The sequence below is a fragment of the Rhamphochromis longiceps genome, linkage group LG13 (assembly GCF_057381845.1).
Source record: "Rhamphochromis longiceps isolate RC_006_pf linkage group LG13, R_longiceps_female_GT1.1, whole genome shotgun sequence".
Taxonomy (NCBI): Eukaryota; Metazoa; Chordata; class Actinopteri; order Cichliformes; family Cichlidae; genus Rhamphochromis; species Rhamphochromis longiceps.
The window spans coordinates 28,597,505-28,623,238 of NC_140569.1; the positions used below are offsets into that span (position 1 = coordinate 28,597,505).

Below are 25,734 nucleotides of genomic sequence, written 5' to 3' on the forward strand. Positions count from 1 at the left end.
ATAATTTATCCAAAATGGGACAGTGTCAGCGAAACAGCTCCGAATGGTGCTAAAAAAAAAGCTCAAAGAAAGTCCACTGATTGGTGCAAAAGAACCAATTTTTCCAATTGAAGGTTAAATGAGGATTTATTACTTACCAGAGCAGTTTTTTCCATCACCCATAAAACCGCTGAGACAGAAACAGGAATGGCTGCCCACTGTGTTGACACACTTAGCAAATTCACTGCAATCCTGTTGACCTGTCTCACATTCGTTCACATCTACAAAGGTAACAGGAAATGAGGTGTAAGGTAGGGTAGAAAAAAAAGGAAAATAATATAGATTAAAAAAATGTTATATGCAAACTTTAATCTAGAAGTGAGATAAAATACATATAAGTTTAACCTCCTAAGACACAAACTCTTCCATGGCATGCATTTTTAATTTCTCTTTGCTATTTGGGCTGATTGGGACCTGATGAATGTAAAAACAAAGAATTATGTGATTTTTTTTTAACCTGATTTTTGTTTCTGAGAAAAATTCGATCCGCATATAAGGATGTTCGCTTTAAATTCAGATAGAAGAGTGGCGGTATAACGTCCTTGTAAGTGTATATCAGGCCCTTGTAGAGCAAAATTTTGTATTTTAGTCTAGACAACCCAAAATGTGATGTCCACATTGGACGCCAGGTCTTAGGAGGTTAAAACAAATATTAGGAAATGAATACTATAAATGAAGTAACTCATTATTCTGGATCCAGGAAGAGCGGGTGGTTTGTTAATCAGTATTAAGCCTGGTTTCTTAAACAGTTTGAATAAAAAGCCCAATCAAACCGTATATGAGAGATACGCATTTATATTATTGAGAATTTTGTTTTGTTAACTTTATAATAAAGTGTTAAACATGCCTTGACAGAGTAATTGTGAGACATATGAAAAGTTTGTTTTACCGACACACTGAGTTCCATTGAGAGTGTAGCCCTGTTTGCAGGTGCAGGAAAATGATCCTGGGATATTTTTACACTCCATTTCATTTTGAGGACAAACATTTTCCCTCTGGCACTCGTCTATGTCGGAGCAAGTCAGTCCATTGCCCGTGTAGCCCAGGTCACAAACGCACTGGTATCCAGTTGGTGAACGGTGGCACAGGCCGCGACTGTCGCACGCAGGGTCACACAGTGGGCTGGGTGGCACACAAGTGTTATTAAAGGCCACTGTACCATTCAAACATGAGCAGACGTGAGAACCGGCCGAGTTGATACATGTTGAGAAAGCGGGGCAGGTTGTATTAGAGATGGAGCATTCGTCCACGTCCTGACAGAAGAAGCCATCGCCCCTGAAACCCTCCTGACAAGTGCATAAGAAGTTCCCTATTAGGTTAGTGCAGTTTGCTCGTGCGTGGCATATATCCTTCTGAGAACACTCGTCTGCATCCACGCACTGAGTGCCGTTTGCTACAAAGCCACTCTTGCAGGTGCAGGTGTATGAGCCTTGCGTGTTGATACACGTGGCATGGACATGACATGGGTTGTCTTTACACTCATCAATATCGATGCAATTCATGTTGCTACCAGGGCGGTAGTACCCAACCCGGCATGGACACTGGTACGCCCCGTCGGTGTTATTGCACTCTTCATTCACGCCACAGGGATTCTTCAATTCCTTGCACTCATTTATATCCTGGCAAAGAGTACGGTTAATCAAGACGTAGCCAGGCTGACACAGGCATGAAAAGGATCCCTGATTGTTGACACACGTAGCTTTGTTTCTGCAACCTCCGTTATCCACCAAACACTCATTTATATCCCTGCATTGCTGTATCCCATCTCCAGAATAACCCACCTGACAAGTACAGTTGTAGGAGCCTGGAAGGTTAATGCACAGAGCACTGGTGTGGCACTGCTTAGCCTGCGAGCATTCATCCACATCCTCACAGGTAAAACCGTTCCCCCTGTATCCCTCCAAGCACTGACAAGAGAAGGACCCAGGTGAATTCGTGCAGGTTGCGTAGGGGCTGCAGCGGCCGGGCACGCACTCATCCACGTCAATGCACTGGGAGTTATTAAAGATAAAGCCGCGGCCACAGTCACAGTAGTACGAGCCACCAGTGTTCACACAGGTAGTGGTAGAAGGACAGATGTTAGTTCTTTCACACTCATTTATGTCGTTACACTGTCTTCCGTTTCCAAGAAAACCAACTGGACAAGAGCACTCATAACTGCCCATCCTGTTGATGCACACCGCCCTGGGGTCACATGCATTGTTTCCATTGCATTCGTTTATGTCTACGCATGTCAGCCCATTCCCAGCAAAGCCACTTTTGCAAGTACACGTGTATGACCCTAAGCTGTTTTCACAATCTGCAAAACGGCTGCAGGTGCTAGCGGCACATTCATCGATGTCCACACAATTCCTTCCAATATTTTCAAAGCCAGGGCTGCATACGCAACTGTAGGATCCAGGCAGGTTTCTACAACCTCTGTAGCCACGTCCAGAAGCACACACATTTGGAGTCTCTGAGCATTCATCTACATCCAGACATAGGTACTTTCCATTGCCCTTATAACCAGGATTACAGGCACAGACGTGAGACCCTGGGGTGTTGGTGCAGGTGGCGTTCCAATGGCAAATATTCGGTGTTGTGCATTCATTAATATCAGTACACTGAAAGCCGTTACCACTAAAGCCACTTTTACACTGGCATTTTCGTCCTCCCTCAAAGTTAGTACAGAGGGCATATTCATGGCAACCCCCGTTGTCTCTTTGACACTCATCTACGTCCTCGCAGGTTGTACCATCTCCAGTGTATCCACTGCGGCAGACACAGTTATAGCTGCCTAAGGTATTGGTGCAGTCTGCCTGTTTGTGGCAGTTGTTCAAGCCACTGCCACATTCGTCGATGTCGCTGCACGTCAGACCATCGCCCTGGTAGCCCATTCTACACACACAGGTAAAGGTGTTACTGATCCTTATACAGTCAGCGTTGGGGTTACATTTGCTGCCTGCTCCCTCACAGTCCCTCAGATCAACTGAAAAGACATAAAGACAAGAAATGAGCTTGAAAGAAGATGCACCTGATCATGTGTCACCTGAAAGTATTATGCAGAAGTCTGACACCTGCACCGCAGTAATCCAGCACTGCAAATAGACTGAACAGCCACAGAAGTGAAAACCTGTGAAGGCAAAGAAAAGAAAATTATGGGAACATAACTATTTAAAGTAGCATATGCAACAATATACTTTTTCTAGAAACATTCTGTACTCTTCTTGGACAATGGATAAACAAGAAGAGTACATACAAAGGTATACAAAGGTAAGGAGAGAGGAATTTCATCCAACTTGGACATTTTATAGCTCTCTAAGTACAGATAAACACCCATGTTATACCCAAGTGGCCTCAGTTTCTACCTTATGTAGAGTGAGGTGAAATGTCATCCAGGTTTGTTTGTCAAGCTTTGGTGTGTAACTAGGCTTTTGTAACCAGAGAGCATGTGTTACCTTTTTTACTCTACTTACAGGCCTACTTTCATCACTCATCATCATTGTTACGGTCGATTTAACACAAATAAACCTATGGGGTTATCTTGACTCACCATCTAAGTAGGACTGTCGTTTGCAATAAGAAAAAACATGTTTTTGTTGAGTTCCTAAAAATATACTATGGCTACATCATACCATGAAATTAGATCTCCTATAGTTAATGCATTCACTTAATAAAAGAAATGTCAAAGTAATCGTAACACTTTCTAAGACATAGCATGCCTAAATATTCCAACCTGGTTTTACCATAAATGAAGACATTGAGTTTTATATTTAAAGCAAATATTTCATTTCACCTAAAAATAAACGCCCCAAACCCGATTAAAGGTCTTTGTGTGATTAATTTGTCTTTTGTCTCACAATGAGAAATCGATTTTGTGGACTTGTAAGATCTGGCAGTTATTTGGCGTCTGAAAAAATGTCATGTGCTGCACAAACTGGCTGATGGTATTAAAGATCAAAAAGCAAAAATCATTTCTGTTGATGACGTTATAATTTTCGGCATTATGATGACAAAATTTTCAGTTTTTTGTTGACTTCAGAGAAGTAATAAGAAATTAAGGTAATTACAATGCTCTGCTCTGATAATCCTGATTTACAAAATGAAAAAAGTGAAGCACTTTTGTTATTTATTCATTTGTTTTTTGGTTTTGTTTTAGGTTCTTTTTTAATTTACCTGACCTGTTCATCCTCTTTGTGTTGTAAACTGAAAGAAACACAGTTCGCCATTCCACTGCCATATTTTCTACTTCCTTTGCATGATTAAAGGTTAAAAGTAATTACAGCTGACAGCTATAGGATTTTTAATGGATTTTGGATACCAGTATTTGGGGATTTAAAAGTACTATATTCCAATATATGAGACAACTTTTTAAAATTTATTTGGACACACAAAATTAGAACCGTTTTTTATAACCTTTGTTATATGTTTTCTTTTAAACTACTCACTTGCACTTATCACCGATTGCTCAGCAGCTGGGTAGTTGTATTTGTGGCATTTCAAACACTGGTATTAACACCACGGAATATTGATTTTACATATTAAAGGAAGTCAAGTAAAGGAAGTCTGCTGTTTTTTTGTTTTGTTGTAATGCATGTTACTGTGTAACACTATGTAACATGCATTACATAGTAAAATAAATATTCCTGTGTCTTTATGTCTTGAGCATTTGAAAATGCTGTATTAATGTGAGTGGAGAGGACAACCTCATTACAGGCTAAATACCAGGAACTCTCCTTAAGTCGCATTAAAACTGGGCGAGGCTGCTGAATGAGAGTTCAAATGTCTCCATTATTCAAAAAAAGGCGATCAAGACTGTGCAACCCTCATAAAATAGTTAAAATGTGTTTTTCTCATCTCTTCTTTACTTTAAAACCATTTTTTAACTTTGATAAATTGCAACGCCGATAAAATGGCAAATAGCTAACAATGGCAGGCAATATTGTCAGCCGGTATTATTTGCTGATTGGTTGAGGTCTAAAAAACCTCCTTAATTACTGGGACTTGGTGCAGATCATATTACTTCCAGGCTGGACTACTGTAATTCATTATTATCAGGAAGTCCTAAAAACTCCCTGAAAAGCCTTCAGTTTATCCAAAATGCTGCAGCAAGAGTCCTGACAGGGACTAGAGAGAGAGAGCAGATTTCTCCTGTTTTGGCTTCCCTTCATTGGCTTCCTGTTAAATCCAGAATTCAATTCAAAATCCTGCTCCTCACATACAAGGTCTTAAATAATCAGGCCCCATCTTATCTTAATGACCTCATAGTACCATATCACCCTATTAGAGCACTTCGCTCTTGCTCTGCAGGCCTACTTGTTGTTCCCAGAGTATTTAAAAGTAGAATGGGAGGGAGAGCCTTCAGTTTTCAGGCCCCTCTTCTGTGGAACCTGTCATGGGTCTGAGTCTGTGACCCAGGGATCATGTGTTATTTTTGAGTTGAATGAATATTATGAGTTTTATTCGTCTTTCTTAATTATTTATGGTTGTGGTGCGATCTGCTCCTGGTTCCTCATTTCCCTGTGTGTTGTTATGTCAGCTTTGCTGCCCCACCAGGCCTGCAGAGTCCCTGCCTTGGAGCCAGCCACACCTGTGACAATCACTCACCTGTTGCTGATCTGCCTAATCAAGGAGCTCTACTCAGCGCAGGATTATTAATCTAGAAATACAGTTAGTGCTCAGCTTGTATAATCGTGTTTTCAGTTACTCTCTTGTTGGAATAGTTGATGTGTTTTGTCTGTCGGTGGATGGGACGGCACTCATCGTGGCATCTCTTGTTTCCAGGGTGATTACGCAAACGTGTGGAGGGAGCAGCACACTGTTGAACACAGCACTGAGGAGGACGAAACAGTACCACGCATCACGGAGAGGAATCACAGCACGGGGAATTGGGAGAGCACACACTGTGGATTACTGGCACTGTTTTCTCTGTAAATAAACACACTTTCTCCATTCTAAAAGTCCAGCGTTTGGCTTCTTTTTCAGCCAACCTTGACAGAACCAGCTTCCAGTTTGGATTCGGGAGACAGACGCTATCTCTACTTTTAAGATTAGGCTTAAAACTTTCCTTTTTGCTAAAGCATATAGTTAGGGCTGGACCAGCTGACCCTGAATCCTCCCTTAGTTATGCTGCAATAGACGTAGGCTGCTGGGGAATTCCCATGATGCACTGAATTTTTCCCTTTCATTCACCTTTCTCTCTCAACATGTGTTAATAGACCTCTCTGCATTGAATCACACTTGTTATTAATCGCTGTCTCTCTTCCACAGCATGTCTTTATCCTGTCTTTCTTCTCTCACCCCAACCAGTCGCAGCAGATGGCCCCGCCCTTCCCAGAGCCTGGTTCTGCTGGAGGTTTCTTCCTGTTAAAAGGGAGTTTTTTCTTCCCACTGTCACCAAAGTGCTTGCTCATAGGGGGTCATATGATTGTTGGGTTTTCTCTGTATCTATTATTATAGGGTCTACTGTACAATATAAAACGCCTTGAGGCGACTGTTGTTGTGATTTTACGCTATATAAATAAAACTGAATTGAATTGGATTGAATTGGAGGTATCTCCTATCACTGATAGTATGCAAATCAAAAAATGGAGAAAGTATTAGAGTGTTTTAAACACACTAATTTCTGTTTTTTCAGCTCACATAAATTGGTTGTGAATACTGTTAGGTTTTGTATTGTTGATTGTCATTTATGCTTAGAAATATTTAACCATATATGCTTAGAGTTTTATAATTAGTTGTAGATTGGTAGAGGTTTGATCCTTGATAGTCTGCAAACTTTGTGTGCATTAGAGAGCACTCTGGGAGCATGGGAAGTGGTCGTACCTTCTCTTATTGTCTTATGGTAGGATAAACGTAGCTATATCTGTTTTAGTCTAAGTGCCTTTTGTTTAGATGAACTGTTGGACTTCCAGACCAGCAGGTTTAGGGAAGTCTTTATTGGGTCACACTCTGACCCCCCCCCCCCCCCCCCCCCCCCCCCACACACACACACACACACACACACACACACACACACACACACACACACACACTCAGTATTCTTTGTTCACATGTATACCTATGTAAGATGTTATGTGTTAATGACCCTATGCATATTCATGTAACCACAATAAAAGGAGTGCTATGGGGAACCTGGCTGAGAGTCTGACGGAGGTCAAGTGGTGCAACGACACTTGGCTCCAGGCAGGTCTCCCTCATGCATGAGTAACAAGAAGAACTTTGCCTACTTGGTGTTCAGTGCTTTTGCTGTGTTTTTAAATTGTCTCGTTCCAGCGGTGGGCCTGTGCTAGACAGACCCAACATTAATTGGTCCTTCGATGCCAGATCCCTAGAATTGACATCCACCGAGGGGAAAAAGAGACACGCCGAAAGACGTCAGCCAGGACGTATAGAAGTTCCTGTAGTAAAGTCCCGAGACGTGAGAATTTGTCATCGGGCCGGTGGATTAGCTGTCTGTTTTTTCTCCTCGCTGGATGGTGATTGACGGGATTCGAGATTAATGCAAGAACAGCACCAAGTAAGTACTGTACAAAGAAGAGCGCTGTAGCTGCGCGGGTTCACGCGGACCTGAGCCGTGCGGTTAATCGCAGGCTTATAAAGGAAAGAGAGCAACGCCTATGCCGTGCGGTTTCACGCAGGCAGGTGCAGCTCAGTGACTGCGCGGGTACACGCGAGTCCAGGAGCTCAACGGCCGTGCGGGTTCACGCAGGCTGGGGAAAGTTATAGGCCTGTTTGTGTTGTTTGTGTACGTCTGTGTCAGTTGTTAAAAGTAATCTGCATTAAGCTTAGGGTTGCTCAAATTCAGTACAATGACATATGAGGTGAAGTGATATAGGTAAATATTTTAACTAATGATGTGCATAGAGGCACTTGACCTGTTTGAAAGACTGTCGTCTTATTATGAGCCGTTGTTGAGATATAGAGCACACCTGCGAAAACAACTAATATGCTGAACCCTGTATGAAGCGGCTGAAAACTACTTGATGGAGAAGCTGAATTGAATATGAAAGTGCAGGTCTTTGCCACTGTGGGCAAAGCACGCAACCACTGTGTGAGGTTGCGTTGTGGTCTCTTCTGAGCTGATTAGCAAGCTACACATTATCAGATCGAGAGCTGGCTGAGAACTCATCAAAGAGAGGGAAACAGAACTATGATAACTGTGATAACTGGAGTGTGCAGCGTTTCCGTGAGCAGTTTTTCTGCATCTTGACTCGTGTATAGAGTGTTCATAACATCAGCAGTGTTCAATGCTTTTGCTGTGTTTTTAAATTGTCTTGTTTCAGCAGTGGGCCTGTGCTAGACAGACCCAACAAATACACTTGCTCAGGTTTTCAGTATTTTAAACTTTGACCTTTTTAATATGAACACCTATCACAGGAAACATAAGTATTGGCTCCTTTTACATATGTAACTATAGTTGATAAATTAAACTCAGAGTTTCAACTGTGAGTTAGTTTTGAGGTGAGGGCTTTAGTTTAAAATCTTCTTGGCATAATGTCATGTAGTTTTCCCGCCACCAAAGCATTTTTATGGGAAATGACTCACCCAGAGTACAGCTGAGCTAAATTATGAGAATAATACCAACAATCCCGTTTCTTCTGCTCAGATTACCATCTAAATGTTAAGACTGTCTCCAGGGCATGCAACACTATTGTCTGTGTCTCAGGAGAAGGTTCTGGATGGACAGTCAGTACTGAGGCTGACTCCAGTTGCATCAATATGGGCACGCCTAGTGTAAATCATATTAATCTTGTTTAAGGGGGAGTCCTGCTTTAACAAATGACAAATAAGAAGTCCGTTGCCACGAACGCTCTCAGTCTTGCTAAAACTTTATGTCCTCTGATTTTTTTTAATTGGTCTGCTCTTCCGTACTCTACACTTTCTGTGAGTAAAAAGGTTTATTTAAAAAAAAATACCAGTCTCATGTCAAGCTGTACTTGATTAGCTTAGCACAGCACAAAGACTCTAAACATGGAAACAGATATTCCCTACACAGCCCAAAGTAAAAGAGACAGGCTTGTGAACATATTATATCTTCTTTGTTTAGCTGCAAAAAGAAAAAGGAAAAAAGACCAAAATAAGTGGCAGCCTTCTAAGAAATAGTGCAACATATAAGCCTCTGTGAAAGCCAGAGGTGGAAAAAATGCATACAGAAAGTAAAGATATTTAAGCTGAAGTGTTGGAAGTAAAAGTAAAATTACCTAAAGATAAATACTCAAGGAAAGTACAGTAATGTAGAATTTGTACTTCCCACCTCTATAAAAAACCACATTGTATTTTTCAAACTTTATTTGCTCCCAGATTGTAAAAATGATGCAAAATATATTTATGAATTTAATTCATTCAAAAGCAGGTTTTGTAAAAGGTTATAGAGCGACCCTTCTCACTCCTCCTGGTATTTAACAACTACCTGTAGCTTTAGCTGGTTTGTATTACTAATGTGCCGATTACAGGGGATTACTGGAGTCCACGGGGGGGAAAAACATTTTCTGAGCAGCATTTCTTTATTGTGTAGAAGAAAAAGTCTTGAAATTGCACTTTTGTTTTATATTAAAGGGGATTAAATGCATTTTGCTGGTTCGGCCCACTTAAGATTAAAGTGGGCTGGATGTGGACCTCGACGCAAAATGACTTTGACAGCAGGTCACAGTTAACGTGCACTTGTATTTGCCAATGTCACAAACTGATCCATGTAACGAGGCACTATCAGTCCAGTGAAGCTTTCGTGCTTTATTTATATTCAAGCTGACATTATTTTTCAATAAAAAACGCAATAACGATTATTTTACGTTACCTTTACACGTGAGGCTGGGTGACTCTAAGTCACGACAGTGCCTTGCCCCCAAAAAAAGAATGAAATAAGAGCAGAATAAAGTAGTGGAGCTCCTTCCTCACCTCATATTTCTGAGTCCGCTGGTCCTGTTTAAGTCTGAAATGGGGTAGAGAGTGTGGGCTTGCCACCTCCAGATCCTTCTCTTTCTCTGCTCTTTCCTCACAAGGTAAAACTTTATTTCTCGAGCAGCTTCTGTCGCTTTCTTCTCCTCCAACTCTACCTGGATTTCTCCACCCCTCTGGGTACAATAGCCCATCGCATCATACTGTCCACTGCCTTGACATCTTAAACCTCTGGGAAGGGGAACACCCATGTTGCCCTGATGTATCAGTTCACACACAATAAGTGGAACAGACCCAGAGGCCCTGGATTGTCCTCTCTATTGCAGACAAAAGATGGCAAAATTATTTCTATTCACCTGTTCAGCACAGGTGAAAGAGATCTGAAGCCTTCTAGTGACATCTTAGAGGTTTGATTGTGTTGCTCAGAAAAAATCAATTTAAATATTTTCTTATTTACATATTTTTAAATTCTGGATCCTGGAATTCTTACATCAAAACAAGGAAAAGATGAGGAAAAGACAGTTGAGCTAGTCCCCGAATCAGAGTTTGCAAGCCTGGATTTTTTGCTGTTACGCTCTTCTTCATCTACATCTTCTTTTCTGGACCTTTTCGTGGATCCACCAGGCAGCGGTTCTTCTTCTGTTACCTGCTGATTGATGTCCTCATCAGCAATATTACCAACGTGAGGACAGCCCTCGCTATCAGTGTCACAAGCAGAGATGAAGTCAGAGTCATCATCAGAAAACTCCTCGCTCCATCTGATTCTTTTGTTTGGTTCCACATCTTCTTCATCCATCTCTCTAGACCTCCTCCTGGATACAGCTGGCTGAGGATCCTCTTCTGGGATGTACTGGTGAACATCCACACAGTCTTCAAATGCCTCATCAGAATCATCACTTTCAATGCCAACAACAACAACAGCATTATGATCATCATGCAGTTCATTGTGGTCAACATTGGCATTATTGTCTCTCACATTAATATTGAGAATGTTTACATTGTTCTCAATGATATTGTCAAAGTCAGTGTCAAAGTCCTCATCATATCGTGCCTCCATTTAATCTAATAGCTCATTCAGCCTCCAAAAAATGATATCATAGAGATCAAGATAAAGATTGTTCAGTAAGTCCCAGAGTCCACCAATAGGCTCATAAGCTGGTTCCTGATCTCCACTTGGAAACATTTCTGGGTTAACCTGTCGGCCTGCAAGATCATTTTATCTTTTAATTAGCATTCATAAATATCTCCTGAAAATATCTGCTGTCTCAGTGACATCATCAACTCTGCAGGTGATAAACCAGTAGTGGCATGCGGTGTGATGCGATAACTGAACAGAAATTGGGACAGTCTGGTTTGCAAGGTATCACCTTTTACTTTCTTCATCCCCTCCTGGGACTGGACCGCCCTCTCAGCCAACCCACTGGAAGAAGGATGGAAAGGTGCTGACCTCACATGGTCAATGCCATTCTGCTTCATGAATGACTCAATCTCAGCACTTGTGAAACATGTTCCATTGTCTGAAACTAACATTTTAGGTGGTCCAAACACACCGAAACTCTGTCGCAGTTTCTCTATAGTCACCTGTGATGTAGAGGATTTCACAGGGTAAATGTCCATCCACTTGGAAGGAGCATCCACTATGATTAGAAATATCTCCCCGAGGAAAGGCCCTGCATAGTCCACATGGATCCTGGACAATGGTGACTCCGGCCATTCGCAAGGGTGTAATGGTGCCGTAGGTGGAGACTTGTGGTGTTTCTGACACTCCTCACATGCCTGCACTTCCATTTCAACGTTCTCATCCATCCCAGGCCACCATACATAAGACCTTGCCAAACCTTTCATCTTCGACATGCCTGTATGAGTCTGGTGCAGGAGTTTCAATATTTTGTCTCTGTCTTTGGTGGGAATAATTAGTCGGGCTCAGCAGAGCACGCAATCATCCCTCACACTCAGTTCCAGCTTTCTCTGTCGATATGGCTTGAAACAGGCCCCGGTCTGAACAAGCCAGCCTTTTAAGGTGTACTCACGAACTTGCAACAATAAGACATCCTTAGCTGTCCAACGTTTGATCTGTGCAATGTCAACTAATGTGTCATCCAGTAGATTCATCATCAAAACCTGCTCAGCCATCTCTTCAGGCACTGAGTCTGGTACAGCGGTACCTTATCTCTATGAAAGTCATAGAGAGGTGTTCTTTAGTTGTTCCTAGTTCAGGTTTTGTTTTGGTTTTTCCCTCGTTTTTGTTGTGTACACCGTCTGCAATAAAGCTCGCTCGCATCACAGCCAGTGCCAACGTTTTGGGTCCTCATTCTTACAACACCACACGACTGCTGCCGCAGGGTGATAGCAGGTATTTTTTCAGCCCTAATTTCAGTCTGCACTTGAATTTGCAGCAAAGGTCAGTTCATGACAAAGGGACAGTGTTTTGAAACGTGGCAGTTAGTTCTAGCACCAGTGACATGGTGGCGCCATCAATTAAACATCCTGTTCACGTCACAGAATGACACAGTAATAAATCCTTGGATGATAAAACAGCCACAGATACTGCGCAGGCTCATTAACTCTGTCCACTGTTGAGAAAACTGGGACAGTTTTATGGCCTTTCACTAAGATTTAAGTGTCTGGTCCCTTTTAACTGCATAATTGGTTACCCTGGTTACATGTAGCAGTGATAGACTCTGCACTGCTATCAGTGTCTGTATGTGTAACAAACTCAGCATCTATTCTGCATCGTCTAGGCAGGCGCATTTTTTTTCTTAAAGAAATCTTAATGTAATGTTTTTCCATTGCAAATATTAATCACAGTTAAATTAAGGGGGCTGGCAGTAAAAACTAAGCTGAGCTGTGATGTCATCAAGTACAGCTCAGTTCCTATTGTAGAACGATACGGACTTGGTTCTTCATCTCACCTGTGCTTTGGTTCCTGTCCAAAACAGGTTTGACCAGGACGCACATGTGCAGAGAAAAGTAACCTTGTTGGGTGCGTGGACGGAATTTTTCATTCGGTCTTTGACTCTGCAGGAGACAGATGCATAGGAAGCGGACAGACGAAAACTTTCTCCTTCACGTTTGATTATGACAATGTGGATGTTTGCTGTTCTGGCCGCTCTCGCAGTAGCAGCCTCGGATCAGAGCTGTAAGCAGTTTAAATTTGATACAAACTTTATTCTGCTGAAAAGAAATGCACATTTAATGGAAATTTTCACCCAAAAAAAACCACATTTCAAAGTAAAGACATAGATATATTATGATTATATGCGATGTAGTTTTGCTTTTTACTTGACCAAATATTGTAATTAGCCGCCAGAGTTGAACCAAAAAGCTGTTTTTAATGTTATGCTAGCTAGTTTTGTTGGTGGGTGGCGGTTTAGAAGGTTTGTACCGCTCTGTTGGGACTAGCAGCCGAAAGATTCATCCTTATATGTTGAGCTTGAAGAGTTTTCTTCTTCTTCGGCCATGTTCTCTTAATAATACACTCACTTGGTTGATTACTTTGCCCGTTTCTTTTATTGTTAGCAACACAGGAAGGGAATGCGATACATCATTGCAGCAGTTCGCGCCAACTGAACACACACACGGAACAGGAAGAGGAAATGAAAAAAACAATCACCAAAGTAGAGCAGGGCGATATGGCCAAAAATATTTATCACGATATATATTTGAAAATTTGCGATAATGATATAACCGACAATATAATTGATGCGAGACAAAATACAACTCCACAACATTACTAGCGCAAAAAGACAACCTTCCATTTATTTTCACTTAAACAAGAAGCTGGTTTTTATGTACATTAAAGCTTTATAAAAATGTAACAGTGCAAATGCAAATTCCTTGCTGAAAGTTTAACCAAAAGGCATTTCCAGTAGAAATGGGCTGACATATCCTGAGCATAACCATGTATAATATCCACTGAAGTTAAAAAGAGGTGCTTTGCAACATTAAACTGCAGTGTGCAGTATGCATTTTTCGGACCGTAAGGTGCACGGGATTATAAGGCACATTAAGCGAAACAAAGCAGTCAGATAAATCAAACTTTATTAAACTCATTCTTCTTGCTTCCTCCACTTCTGTACCATTGTTTCATTAATGTTGAATTCTCTGGCAGCTGCTCTATTCCCATGTTGTTGCAGTATATTAATGACTAACCTCGTATTGTGGATGGATTATCTCAGTTGTTCTCCTGACTGAAGTTTGGTCCGTTTACAGCATCCTGCCATGCGATTGCATTTGTCTCTAACCATGAAGAACCTTCACGTTAACTTTTATAAGTGGAAAAGTGTTAGTGTTCGTCCTCCAGCTTCACTGTTTATGTTATGCTAACATAGCTGTGTCGCTAGCGATCACGTAGCACATCATTATATACCAGCTAGCCCAACTTCAGTAACCCTACAAACGTCACTGCTGTTTAGTTTCCTGTCTTCATTTATGTTGGAAGTGATAGCAGAGCTGTACGTTTGATTTTTTTCAGAAATCTCTCAGTCAGAACATGCAATATCATGCTTAGGTAACTAGCGAAACTAGCGAGCTAACTTCCGCTAGCTTCCTGCGAACTTCTAACTCCGTTAAATGTAATAACTTTTGTTTTCATGGATGCCTGGAAGTTAAACTTTATAGTTACACCTGGTAAAGCAGCAATGCTGATCGTTTTATTAAAGATGAAAGAATTTAGACAGTTTTTAACTCTAAGTGACGCTGCAGTGTTGTTTGACCTGAAGCATACGGAGTTTAGGACCCAGATTACTCCCAGATTTAAGAGCATCTTAGTCCGACAAATATGACAATAACAACGGCCGCTTGCATGTTCTGCAAAAAAAATGTGCTTTGTCGTGTATCTGACGGACAAACACCAAACCAGTTCCACATCACGGAAGTTGCACCATTTTTACAAACCAATTCTGGTTCATCTGTTTCACTCAACAATCGGCCATGTGCGTATGAAAACAAAGGCACTGCGCATGCGCGTTTTACTCCCATTCTATCGCGATATTTCATTTTCCTATCGTTGCCTAACATTATACCGGTATTACCGTGAACGGTATAATATGGCCCAGCCCTACACCAAAGTAAAATCTCTTTCAAAATAAAATGACAATCAGAAAACGACAATCAGAAAAACGTCTCTCCCAACATAAAATAAATCAATATATTTACTCATGAGAACACAAATCTAACACCCCCCCCTTGTTCTCATGCTATCAACCCATAGCATCTTATGCATTTCCAAAGAACCATTTTTGAAACTTTCTGAGTCTCACTCTTGTGACTGGTTTTGTTAGTATGTCTGCAGTCATTTCTTCTGATGGACAGTATTCAATGCAGATTTTCCCTTCATTTACCGCCTCACGAATGAAGTGATATTTCACATCAATGTGTTTGGACCTCTGTCTCTTCACAGGGTTTTTACTCAAAGCAATGGCCCCTTGGTTGTCCCCAAACAGTTTCGTACATGTGTATCTTTTCTTGTCCATGCCGTTTAACAGTTGGGTTAAATACATGCTCTCCTGAGTAGTGGTTGCAAGACCAATGTATTCAGCTTCACATGTTGAGAGTGCCACTGTAGGCTGTTTCTTTGTTTTCCAAAATATTACTGGTCCCTCTTTAGTAAGTGCAAAACAGTAGCCTGTTTTACAGAGGATGCCCAGTCTGAGTCACTGTTTTTCTTAAAGATCAGTTCAAAGTCATTTGTACCTTTCAGATACCTGAGGACTTGTTTTGCCGTTACTAGGTCCTCTCTCATGGGTTGAGCTAGTGTTTGAGATAGTCTGCTAACAACCCAGTTTATATCTGGTCTCGTACACGTCATGGCATATATCAAGCTGCCCACTATTTCTCTGTACTCTCTTGAGTTAACAGTCTCATTTCCATCATTTTCTCCACACGTGGTAGTATCCGTTTTTAGTTCGCACGGTGTGGATCTGGGTTTGCATTCAGATGTCATGTTTGCTGTTGGTGCAAATGTCTCTTGGTAGTCTATCCCTTGTGTCTGGTTGTAACCTTTTGCTACAAACCTGGCTTTGAATATTTGTCCTTGTTCGTTTTCTTTGAGGGAGTAGACCCATTTTCCTCCAATGGTATTTCTACCGGTAGGTAAAGTAGTCAGTTCGAATGTGTCATTCTCTTTCAGAGGGTTGATTTCTTCTGTCATTGCCTGTTTCCTCCTTGGTGCTTCTGGTGATTTCAGCTCCTCTTTATAGGTTTGGGGGATTCCACAGGTTGCTCTGTAACAGTAATCAACACTCACAGAGGTTACATTTGTTAAATCTTTGCAGTTAGATGTGTAATCCTCTAGATATTTGGGAGGTTTCCTTTCTCTGTTAGGATAGCGCTCAGTTTGTTTTTGCTCATCATCCTCATGTCTTTCTATGTCAGGGTTTGGTTCGTTTGTGGTGGTTTCCTCATCTCTAGGGGGTCTGTTCTCTGTTGCATTTTCGTTTTGTTGTCCTGTACTTTCTTTTGAGGGTACTACATACTCATAAGTCTGAATTTCTGAGTCATATTCATCAGTCTGTGTTTGTTGTTCAACAGTGTTCTTCTTGATAAATCTCACAAGCCTGTGTTTTGACACTTTTCCTGTGCGAGGGTTATAGACCAGGTATGCTGGGCTATTTTTACTATAACCCACAAATATTCCTTTTTCACATCTGGGATCAAGTTTCTTGTGGTTATGTATGTATGCGTAACAGTCTGATCCAAATATCCACAGTTTTGAGAGATCTGGTCTTTTCCCTGTTAACATTTGATATGGTGTACTTTTAGTCCTGTTACTGTAGCAGCTGTTGCGGGTGTGAGCTGCATTTTGAATGGCGTAAGGCCATTATTCTTTTGGCAGCTCTTTTTCTAGTAAGAGACACCTCCCCATTTCAAAGAGAGTTCTCCATTGCTTCTCAGCTGTGCCATTTTGATGAGGAGAATATGGTGCAGATGTTTCATGCTTTATGCCTTTTTCCCTTAAAAGAGACTGAAAGGAACTGCTTGTGAACTCTGTGCCATTGTCCGATCTAATGCACTTAACACTGCCGTATGGTGCACAGTCGGCTAGAAACTTTGCTGTGGCCTCTGTCGTGTCACTTTTCTGTTTTAGGAAGTAAACTGACACTGCCCCTGAAAAATCATCGGTAAATACTATAGCGTATTTATGACCACTTTGGCCACTTGGTTCAATAGGGCCGGCTAGGTCAGTGTGTACCAACTGTAATGGTTCACTCGCTTTTGGGTCACTTTGTCTGTTTCTGTTGTTAGTGAATTTCCCTTCTGTGCACACATTACAATCTAGCATCCCACTGCCTGTGATTTTCATGCCATCTACAACATCGGGTAGTTTTAACACATCGCTAACATTACAATGTCCTAAAATTTCGTGCCATGTTTTTACATCACAAGCCAGATTAACAGTATCACAGGACATTATGTCATTGAGTGATGTTTCAATGTTTACCATTTTCAAATAGTAGAGTCTGTTGTATTCTTCGATGGGGAAGACTGTCCCATCTTTGTTCACTAGTTCGTTCTGTCCCTTCTTGAAGACCACCTGTGCTCCATAGGTTGTAGCTGCCTTCACTGAAAATATGCTCTGAGGGTAGGATGGGATGAACAGAGCATCTCTTAGTGTGATGGTAGTACAGTGTCCTTGTGTGTCTTGTAGAGAGACGTTCGCGTCTCCCCTCTTGAGTGCGACGTTGTTTGTCCTGGATCCATCAGCGAGCTCCATGTAGTGTTCCCCAGGATCAAAGGTCTCGTCGAACTTTATGAACTTATTCTTCTCCGTAATGATGTGTGAAGTCGCACCACAGTCCACCATTAGTCCTTCTCTCATTATGTCAGTAGTCAGAGGTCTTTGACTGACTTTAAATACAAAAGTCTGCTCTTCTTTCTTGCCCTCTAGTTTTACTACAGTTAGTTTTGCGTCATCTCTGTACTTGGTTTTTCTTCTACATGTCTCATCACTGTGTGTCGAGCTTCTATGGTAGTTACACCACTTAGGTGTTCCCTTTTGGCGACAATCTTTTACAAAATGTCCTTTGTTTCCGCATCCATGACAGGTGATTGATGTTAAATCAACCTTCATCACACTATCCACTTTTACTTTGTTGTCAAATTTTTCTGTTTCCTCGTAACTTCGTAGGTTGCTTTTGAACTGTGTGAATGTTAAATCTTCACTGCTTTGAGTTGTGTGGATAGCAAATGGCTTGTAAGTTTCAGGAAGCCCCTTTAAGATCATGGCGATAATAAGTCCATCACTGATGACTTCTTTTGCATTTCTTAGAGAGGTCACTGCTTTTTCAGCTCGGATAATATAATCTGTCACTGTCTCATCTGGTTTCTTCTGTAAAGACGTCAGCTCTGTGTACAGTGCGATGATTCTGGGCTTGCCTTTACTATCGTAGTGGTCACGTAGTATTTTTAAAGCTTTTCTTCCGTCGTCAGCCGCATCTCTCATTACCAGTGACAGACTTTTGTCATCGAGAAACTGTATCAGTTCAGCGTAGCATTCAGCATTCTTCTCTGCATCTGGGTTAGTGACTGATAATATAGTGTCCTTTAGGCCAATGATCCGCATGTGGCCGAGAAACTTCGCCTCCCAAAGTTCGTAACTGTTTTCGTCTCCGTTGAACACTAACCTCTGCCATCTTCCTCCTGTTGTGTCACGCCTGGGCCCATAACCTGTTGAGCTTGAAGAGTTTTCTTCTTCTTCGGCCATGTTCTCTTAATAATACACTCACTTGGTTGATTACTTTGCCCGTTTCTTTTATTGTTAGCAACACAGGAAGGGAATGCGATACATCATTGCAGCAGTTCGCGCCAACTGAACACACACACGGAACAGGAAGAGGAAATGAAAAAAACAATCACCAAAGTAGAGCAGGGCGATATGGCCAAAAATATTTATCACGATATATATTTGAAAATTTGCGATAATGATATAACCGACGATATAATTGATGCGAGACAAAATACAACTCCACAACATTACTAGCGCAAAAAGACAACCTTCCATTTATTTTCACTTAAACAAGAAGCTGGTTTTTATGTACATTAAAGCTTTATAAAAATGTAACAGTGCAAATGCAAATTCCTTGCTGAAAGTTTAACCAAAAGGCATTTCCAGTAGAAATGGGCTGACATATCCTGAGCATAACCATGTATAATATCCACTGAAGTTAAAAAGAGGTGCTTTGCAACATTAAACTGCAGTGTGCAGTATGCATTTTTCGGACCGTAAGGTGCACGGGATTATAAGGCACATTAAGCGAAACAAAGCAGTCAGATAAATCAAACTTTATTAAACTCATTCTTCTTGCTTCCTCCACTTCTGTACCATTGTTTCATTAATGTTGAATTCTCTGGCAGCTGCTCTATTCCCATGTTGTTGCAGTATATTAATGACTAACCTCGTATTGTGGATGGATTATCTCAGTTGTTCTCCTGACTGAAGTTTGGTCCGTTTACAGCATCCTGCCATGCGATTGCATTTGTCTCTAACCATGAAGAACCTTCACGTTAACTTTTATAAGTGGAAAAGTGTTAGTGTTCGTCCTCCAGCTTCACTGTTTATGTTATGCTAACATAGCTGTGTCGCTAGCGATCACGTAGCACATCATTATATACTAGCTAGCCCAACTTCAGTAACCCTACAAACGTCACTGCTGTTTAGTTTCCTGTCTTCATTTATGTTGGAAGTGATAGCAGAGCTGTACGTTTGATTTTTTTTCAGAAATCTCTCAGTCAGAACATGCAATATCATGCTTAGGTAACTAGCGAAACTAGCGAGCTAACTTCCGCTAGCTTCCTGCGAACTTCTAACTCCGTTAAATGTAATAACTTTTGTTTTCATGGATGCCTGGAAGTTAAACTTTATAGTTACACCTGGTAAAGCAGCAATGCTGATCGTTTTATTAAAGATGAAAGAATTTAGACAGTTTTTAACTCTAAGTGACGCTGCAGTGTTGTTTGACCTGAAGCATACGGAGTTTAGGACCCAGATTACTCCCAGATTTAAGAGCATCTTAGTCCGACAAATATGACAATAACAACGGCCGCTTGCATGTTCTGCAAAAAAAATGTGCTTTGTCGTGTATCTGACGGACAAACACCAAACCAGTTCCACATCACGGAAGTTGCACCATTTTTACAAACCAATTCTGGTTCATCTGTTTCACTCAACAATCGGCCATGTGCGTATGAAAACAAAGGCACTGCGCATGCGCGTTTTACTCCCATTCTATCGCGATATTTCATTTTCCTATCGTTGCCTAACATTATACCGGTATTACCGTGAACGGTATAATATGGCCCAGCCCTACACCAAAGTAAAATCTCTTTCAAAATAAAATGACAATCAGAAAACGACAATCAGAAAAACGTCTCTCCCAACATAAAATAAATCAATATATTTACTCATGAGAACACAAATCTAACATTATATAATACTGAAAGTTTTTTTTTTTTTTAATTTAAACATCTTTAAGTCACAGTATAGTAATGTGGTTACATATACAGACGCTCGCATGATTGTGGTTGATGTGAAGAAGGTGAAAGGAGATCGCACTTATGACCTGTCCAGAATGGCCTACTACATGGAGAAAGACATATGTACAACCTTTTTGTGTGTGTGCACGTTTTGTATAATGGACCCACTGGCTAACTCCGTCAATCCACGTGACTTTCTGCAGGTGAAGATGCTGCCACTGTTTACTGACCAGAGCAGACGCTTTACTCCTTCTGTGGATGGGCAGAACCTGATGATGGAGAAGATCATCATTTACTACGTGGATGAGGAGCCCCCGACTGTTCATGCATCTCGTCCTCCTTGTCCAATTTTTTTTTAATTTTTAAAGGAAATTTTAAAAATGCTTTTTTAAAGTAATCCCTTACCATCTAAATGTTAACACTCTTGAAATTTCACTTCTTTTTATATTAAAGGGGATTAAAGGCATGGTTAAACATTTTTATACTGAGACAAAGGGGAGTTTCTCTGGTTCGGCCCACTTAAGATTAAAGTGGGCTGGATGTGGACCTCGATGCAAAACGACTTTGACAGCAGGTCACAGTTAACGTACACTTGTATTTGCCAAAGTATGTCACAAACTGACACATGTAACACTCCAGTGAAGCTTTCATATATTCAAGCTGACATTAATTTTTAATAAAAATATCAGTGCATTAGTAAAACGCAATAACGATTATTTTACGTGAGGCTGGGTGACTCTAAGTCATGACAGTGCCTTGCCCCCAACAAAAGAATAAAATAAAAGCAGAATAAAGTCGATCCTTCCTCACCTCATATTTCTGAGTCCTCTGGTCCTGTTTAAGCCTTTGAGTTTATCGATTTTGGTACAGAGTAGAAAAGGCTTGTGGATATTCTGGGGTTGCTGTAACTCAGGAGGAAAGTCTCTTAGTGAAGATCAGATAAAATCTGATTTCGGATGTTTATGGTTTGTGTTAATGTGCGTTCCTACTAGAAAATAAAATAACCATTCTCTCTCTTATTTTTAAAGGAAGTGTGCATGCATCCAGCCAAGTTTTTAAGTACATGTGTTCAACTGCTTTCTAATAAAAAATATCTAATCAGCCAATCACATGGCAGGAACTCAGTGCAGTATGTAGACATGGTCAAGACAAGCTGTCATGTTCTGTTTTAGACTTCATCTGGGTGAGATTATATTCTGAGTGGTTTATGTTTGTTTTCTTGAAGTTTTCTGTTCTCGTTTGATCATTGATCAGAAGTTTGATCACGAGTTTCTGTTACGGTGTGGGTCTCGGGTTCTTAGTCATTCTTTCATTATGTTTAGAGTGTGTCTCTTGTTTCCTCTTTTATTCTGATAGACTGTGTTCAGCGTATTTAGTTTTGCTTCCTCCCTGTCTTGTCAGCTCTGATTAGTCCCAGTTGTGTAACCACCTGTTCCAGTCCCCTCGTTATCCTGCCTGTGTATTTAAGTCTTCAGTCTCCCTGCTTGTTGTCACATCCTCCACGTTAGCTGTGTGTTGTAGTTCCATGGTCTCAAGTCTCTGCAGTTGTTAGTTCTAATTTGTCTTTATTTTGTTTCCTTCATCTGCTTTGTTTTTAGTTCATTTTACCAACAATTAAAGCTGCTGCTTTAAAGTTTGTGTCTCAGAGTCCTGCATTTGTTCCAACCCTTGCTTGCCGCACAGCTCACCATGACACGAGCTGCTGGAGTTCAAGCCAAGCATCAGAATGGGAAAGAAAGGTTTAATTTAATTGATTTGGGACCTTGCATAGTTGTTAATGCCAGGCAGGTGAGTATTCTGGAAACGGTTGATCTACTGGGATTTTGATACACAAACATCTTTTGGGTGGACAGAAAATGGTCTAAGAGAAAACACTGATGTCAGAGGAGAATGGCCACACTGCTTTAACATGACACAAAGGCAACAGTAACGCAATTAACCACTCGTTACAAACACGTTATGCAGAAGAGTGTCTCTGAATTCATGTTAAATGAATTGCAAATGGGCTGCACCGGGTGCTACTGCTGTTAGCAAACAACAGTAAACTGAGGTTACAGTTTGCATGTGCTCACCACAATAATGTGGTTTGATGAGTTTCGATTTTGTTGCAACATCTAGATGGTACAATCCAAATATGGCATGAACAACATGAAAGCCCCTTTCCGTCTTAATGGTTCAGGCTACCAGTAGTGGTGTAATGGTGTGAGGGAAATCTTCTTGGTATCAAAGAACAGAAAGCCGAGGTTATAGTTTACATAAGATCACTAAAATGTTCTGGTCTGATTAGTCTTGAGTTCTGCTGCTGTAGTGTCAGACTTCCTTGTAAACAACCATGAATCTGTTCTGCCTTTTATCAGTGGTTCAGACAGCTGCTGCTGGTTCAACATGTATTTTTCCTTGATGTTACCTTGTCACAGTTTAGGCTCCTTAGTACCAACTGAAATTTTCAGGGTGAGATTCACATCTCAATAAAAAACAGAGAATTATCTTTCAGTTAACACTACTGATTTACATCCTGGAAGAACTTCCATACTGGAAGAAAGAGCGAAAGAGATCATATGTAAAAGGGAATTTTTGAAAAAGTGCTTATAAACGTTATAAATGATCTTTTTTTTTCTTAAAGAAATCTTTTACTTCGTGTTATGTTTTTCATACCAGTTGTACTTTCCATTGCAGATATTAATCACAGTTAAATTAAGGGGGGATGGCATTAAAAACTAAGCTAAGCTGTGATGTCATCAAGTACACTTCCGTTCATACTGTAGAACCACCGCGCTGCGTTCTCCTGAAGACTTTCGTTTGAACGAACTTACGCCCACCGGAGCCTCGACTGAATTCTTCGTTCGGACTCTGCAGGAGACGGACGCATAGGAAGCGGACAAACGAAGACTTCTTTCTTCGCCTTTGATCATGAAAGTGTGGGTTTTTGCTGTTCTGGCCGCTCTCGCGGTCGGAGCCTCAGCTCAGAGCTGTAAGTAGTTTAAATTTGATACAAACTTGATTCTAAAAAGAAGCCACAGCTCAGTTTGAGTAGATTTAATGGAAATTTTCACAAAAACGAACAACCCCCCCCCCCCCCAACGCATTTTAAAAGTTCAGAGCACCTTTATTTAAGACATAGATAAATTATCTTTCTATGAGATGTAGTTTTGCTTGTTTTATTTGATCAAATATTGTAATTGGCCACCAGAGTTGAACCAAAAAGCTGTTTTTAATGTTACACTAGCTAGTTTTGTTGGTGGTGGGGAAGGTTTCTTCCTCTGTGTTGGGACTAGCACCCAAAAGATTCATTCTTATATTCTTATTCATTCTTATATAATACTAACTATACTGTACAGTCACAGTATAGTAATGTGGTTATGTATTGAGTTCCTGTTAATAACCTGCTAGTGTGGTGGTGTTTTTTCCTCTTTAGGTCCAACAACATGTGCCACTATGAAGTGGGCTATGTGCGACGGACCCCCATGTTCATGTACTCTTCTGGTTGGTAATGGTACAAAACAGCCCATAGACTGCACAGCATGTAAGTTTAGAAGTGGTAAAGGGGCTCCTTCCTGTTTCATGTCCTCTGTTTGACACTCCAGCCTGCTCATGGTGTGCATTTTGTTCCCCCATCAGTGATCCCCAAGTGCTTCTTGATGAAAGCTGAAATGTACAGAGCTAGAAAGGCCCTGGGCACTCGCAGTATTGGAAGAAAGCAACATGAGACCGCCATTGTGGACAACGATGGCATCTATGACCCTGAATGTGAGAATGACGGCAAATTCAAGGCCAAGCAGTGCAACAACACAGATGTGTGCTGGTGCGTCAACAGCGCTGGAGTCCGTCGAACTGACAAGGGAGACCAGACCCTCCAGTGTGAGAAGCTGGTGGAGACCTAGTAAGTGATTTCACTATAGTGAAGGATTGCTGTGAGGATGAATAGTTCAAGTATTCAACATTTCTTTATTTTATTTTTCCCTCTTCCAGCTGGGTCCGTCTTCAGCTGACACACAAGGAGGGGCCCACCAACGTGAATAAAGACAATTTGAAGACGTAAGTCCACTTCAGCCCTTATTAAAAGTTAAGAAACATGCTGAGGCTGACATTTCCAGATCTCACCATCCTAATGTCTTTTTTAAAACAGTGCTATTGCGACTAAACTTAAAAAGCGTTACCAACTTGACCGCAGCCTGGTGAAGGAGATTCAGGTGAGTGACAGTCCAACAAAAAACTGTTTGTAATTTAGAACAAAGCAAAAAGCACCACTGCCATGCTAACTAACATCCTGTCATTCTACAGTATGACCCAGACGCTCGCATGATTGTGGTTGATGTGACTAAGCCAAAAGGAGAGCGCATCAGTGACCTGTCCAGAATGGCCTACTACATGGAGAAAGACGTATGTACAACCTGTGTGTGTGTGTGCACGTTTTGTATAATGGACCCACTGGCTAACTTCATCATTTCATGTGACTTTCTGCAGGTGAAGGTGCTGCCACTGTTTACTGAGCAGAGGACCTTTACTGCTTCTGTGGATGGGCAGACTCTGATGATGGAGAAGATCATCGTGTACTATGTGGACGAGGAGCCCCCGACCATGACCATGAAGCACCTGACAGGCGGGATCATCGCCGTCATCGTGGTGGTGGTGCTGGCTGTGATTGCTGGCCTGCTGGCTGTGATTGCTGTGGTGAGCGCATCTGCATGTCAGAAGTGTCGTTTAAAGAACAAATGTTAAAACAAAAGGCCATAATTTAGTTTCTTCTCTGTGTTTGTAGTTCTTTGTCCAGAAGCGACAGAGGAAGTACAAAAAAACTCAGGTGAGATAAACGACCTGCTGTCTGTAAATTTATCTTTTGAGAAAAAAGGGTCATTATATAAACTTTTTTGGTGTGTCTGCTCTTTCCTCCAATTCAGCAAAGAGAGATGGAGCAAATGTAAAGCAGAGAGAGTGTGAAGAGTCGACGCATACGCGTACCTGACAGGCAGGATCATTGCTGTCATCGTGGTGGTAGCGATTGCTGTGATTGCTGTGGCGAGTGTATTTGTAGAGCAGGCACGTGCAGAGGGGGGGGGCTAGAGGGGCTTGAGCACCCGCCCCTTTCCTGATGGGTGCCCAAAGTGCCCTTTTGTTGAGGCAACTTTTAAATTTTTTTTATTTATTTATTTTATGTGTGTGTGCGTGCGGAGTCCTGTCTGTGCCCCTCAACAATAATATTTAACTATTAATCACAGTTTTGCTAAATAAAAGGATCTGGCTTGCATCAGTCACATGATCACATTTAACCAATGATCGCCCTCGACGGCAGAACGCGCTGGTTACGAGCCGGGAACGAGCTCACAAAGAGCACGCGCATTTTTTGCG

At 41.3% G+C, this 25,734-nt stretch overlaps 2 protein-coding genes and 1 pseudogene across 2 annotated transcripts in view; 1 reads left to right on the forward strand and 2 right to left on the reverse strand.

Moving 5' to 3' along the window:
- The window catches only part of LOC146656051 (uncharacterized), a 32,486-nt gene extending 22,481 nt beyond the window's left edge, over positions 1–10,005 (reverse strand). The window contains exons 1-4 of the mRNA XM_085427651.1: positions 9,916–10,005; positions 3,096–3,151; positions 929–3,007; positions 138–260 (exon numbers count right to left, since the gene is read on the reverse strand). Coding sequence (XP_085283777.1) covers positions 138–260; positions 929–3,007; positions 3,096–3,151; positions 9,916–9,920 — 2,263 coding nt within the window. The 5' untranslated portion in view covers positions 9,921–10,005. The remainder of the gene's footprint in view (positions 1–137; positions 261–928; positions 3,008–3,095; positions 3,152–9,915) is intronic.
- A 373-nt stretch (positions 10,006–10,378) lies between these two features.
- Positions 10,379–11,769, reverse strand: LOC146656052 (uncharacterized; annotated as a pseudogene).
- Positions 11,770–23,249: 11,480 nt separating this feature from the next.
- epcam (epithelial cell adhesion molecule) lies at positions 23,250–25,419 on the forward strand. Its single transcript, XM_085427652.1, has 9 exons — positions 23,250–23,359; positions 23,804–23,911; positions 24,007–24,268; positions 24,358–24,423; positions 24,515–24,578; positions 24,670–24,768; positions 24,853–25,049; positions 25,147–25,189; positions 25,287–25,419. Exons 1-9 carry the CDS (start codon positions 23,299–23,301, stop codon positions 25,308–25,310), a joined length of 924 nt encoding a protein of 307 aa, XP_085283778.1. The 5' UTR covers positions 23,250–23,298; the 3' UTR covers positions 25,311–25,419.
- The last annotated feature ends 315 nt before the right edge of the window (positions 25,420–25,734 follow it).

What these genes read in the sequence shown, in the direction of transcription:
- epcam (XM_085427652.1), top strand. Translation starts at nt 23,299, where the DNA reads ATGAAAGTGTGGGTTTTTGCTGTTCTGGCCGCTCTCGCGGTCGGAGCC. An exon ending in GAGAAGCTGGTGGAGACCTA is followed by an intron (nt 24,269 to 24,357) that starts GTAAGTGATTTC and finishes TCCCTCTTCCAG; the next exon opens with CTGGGTCCGTCTTCAGCTGA. An exon ending in GGAAGTACAAAAAAACTCAG is followed by an intron (nt 25,190 to 25,286) that starts GTGAGATAAACG and finishes CCTCCAATTCAG; the next exon opens with CAAAGAGAGATGGAGCAAAT.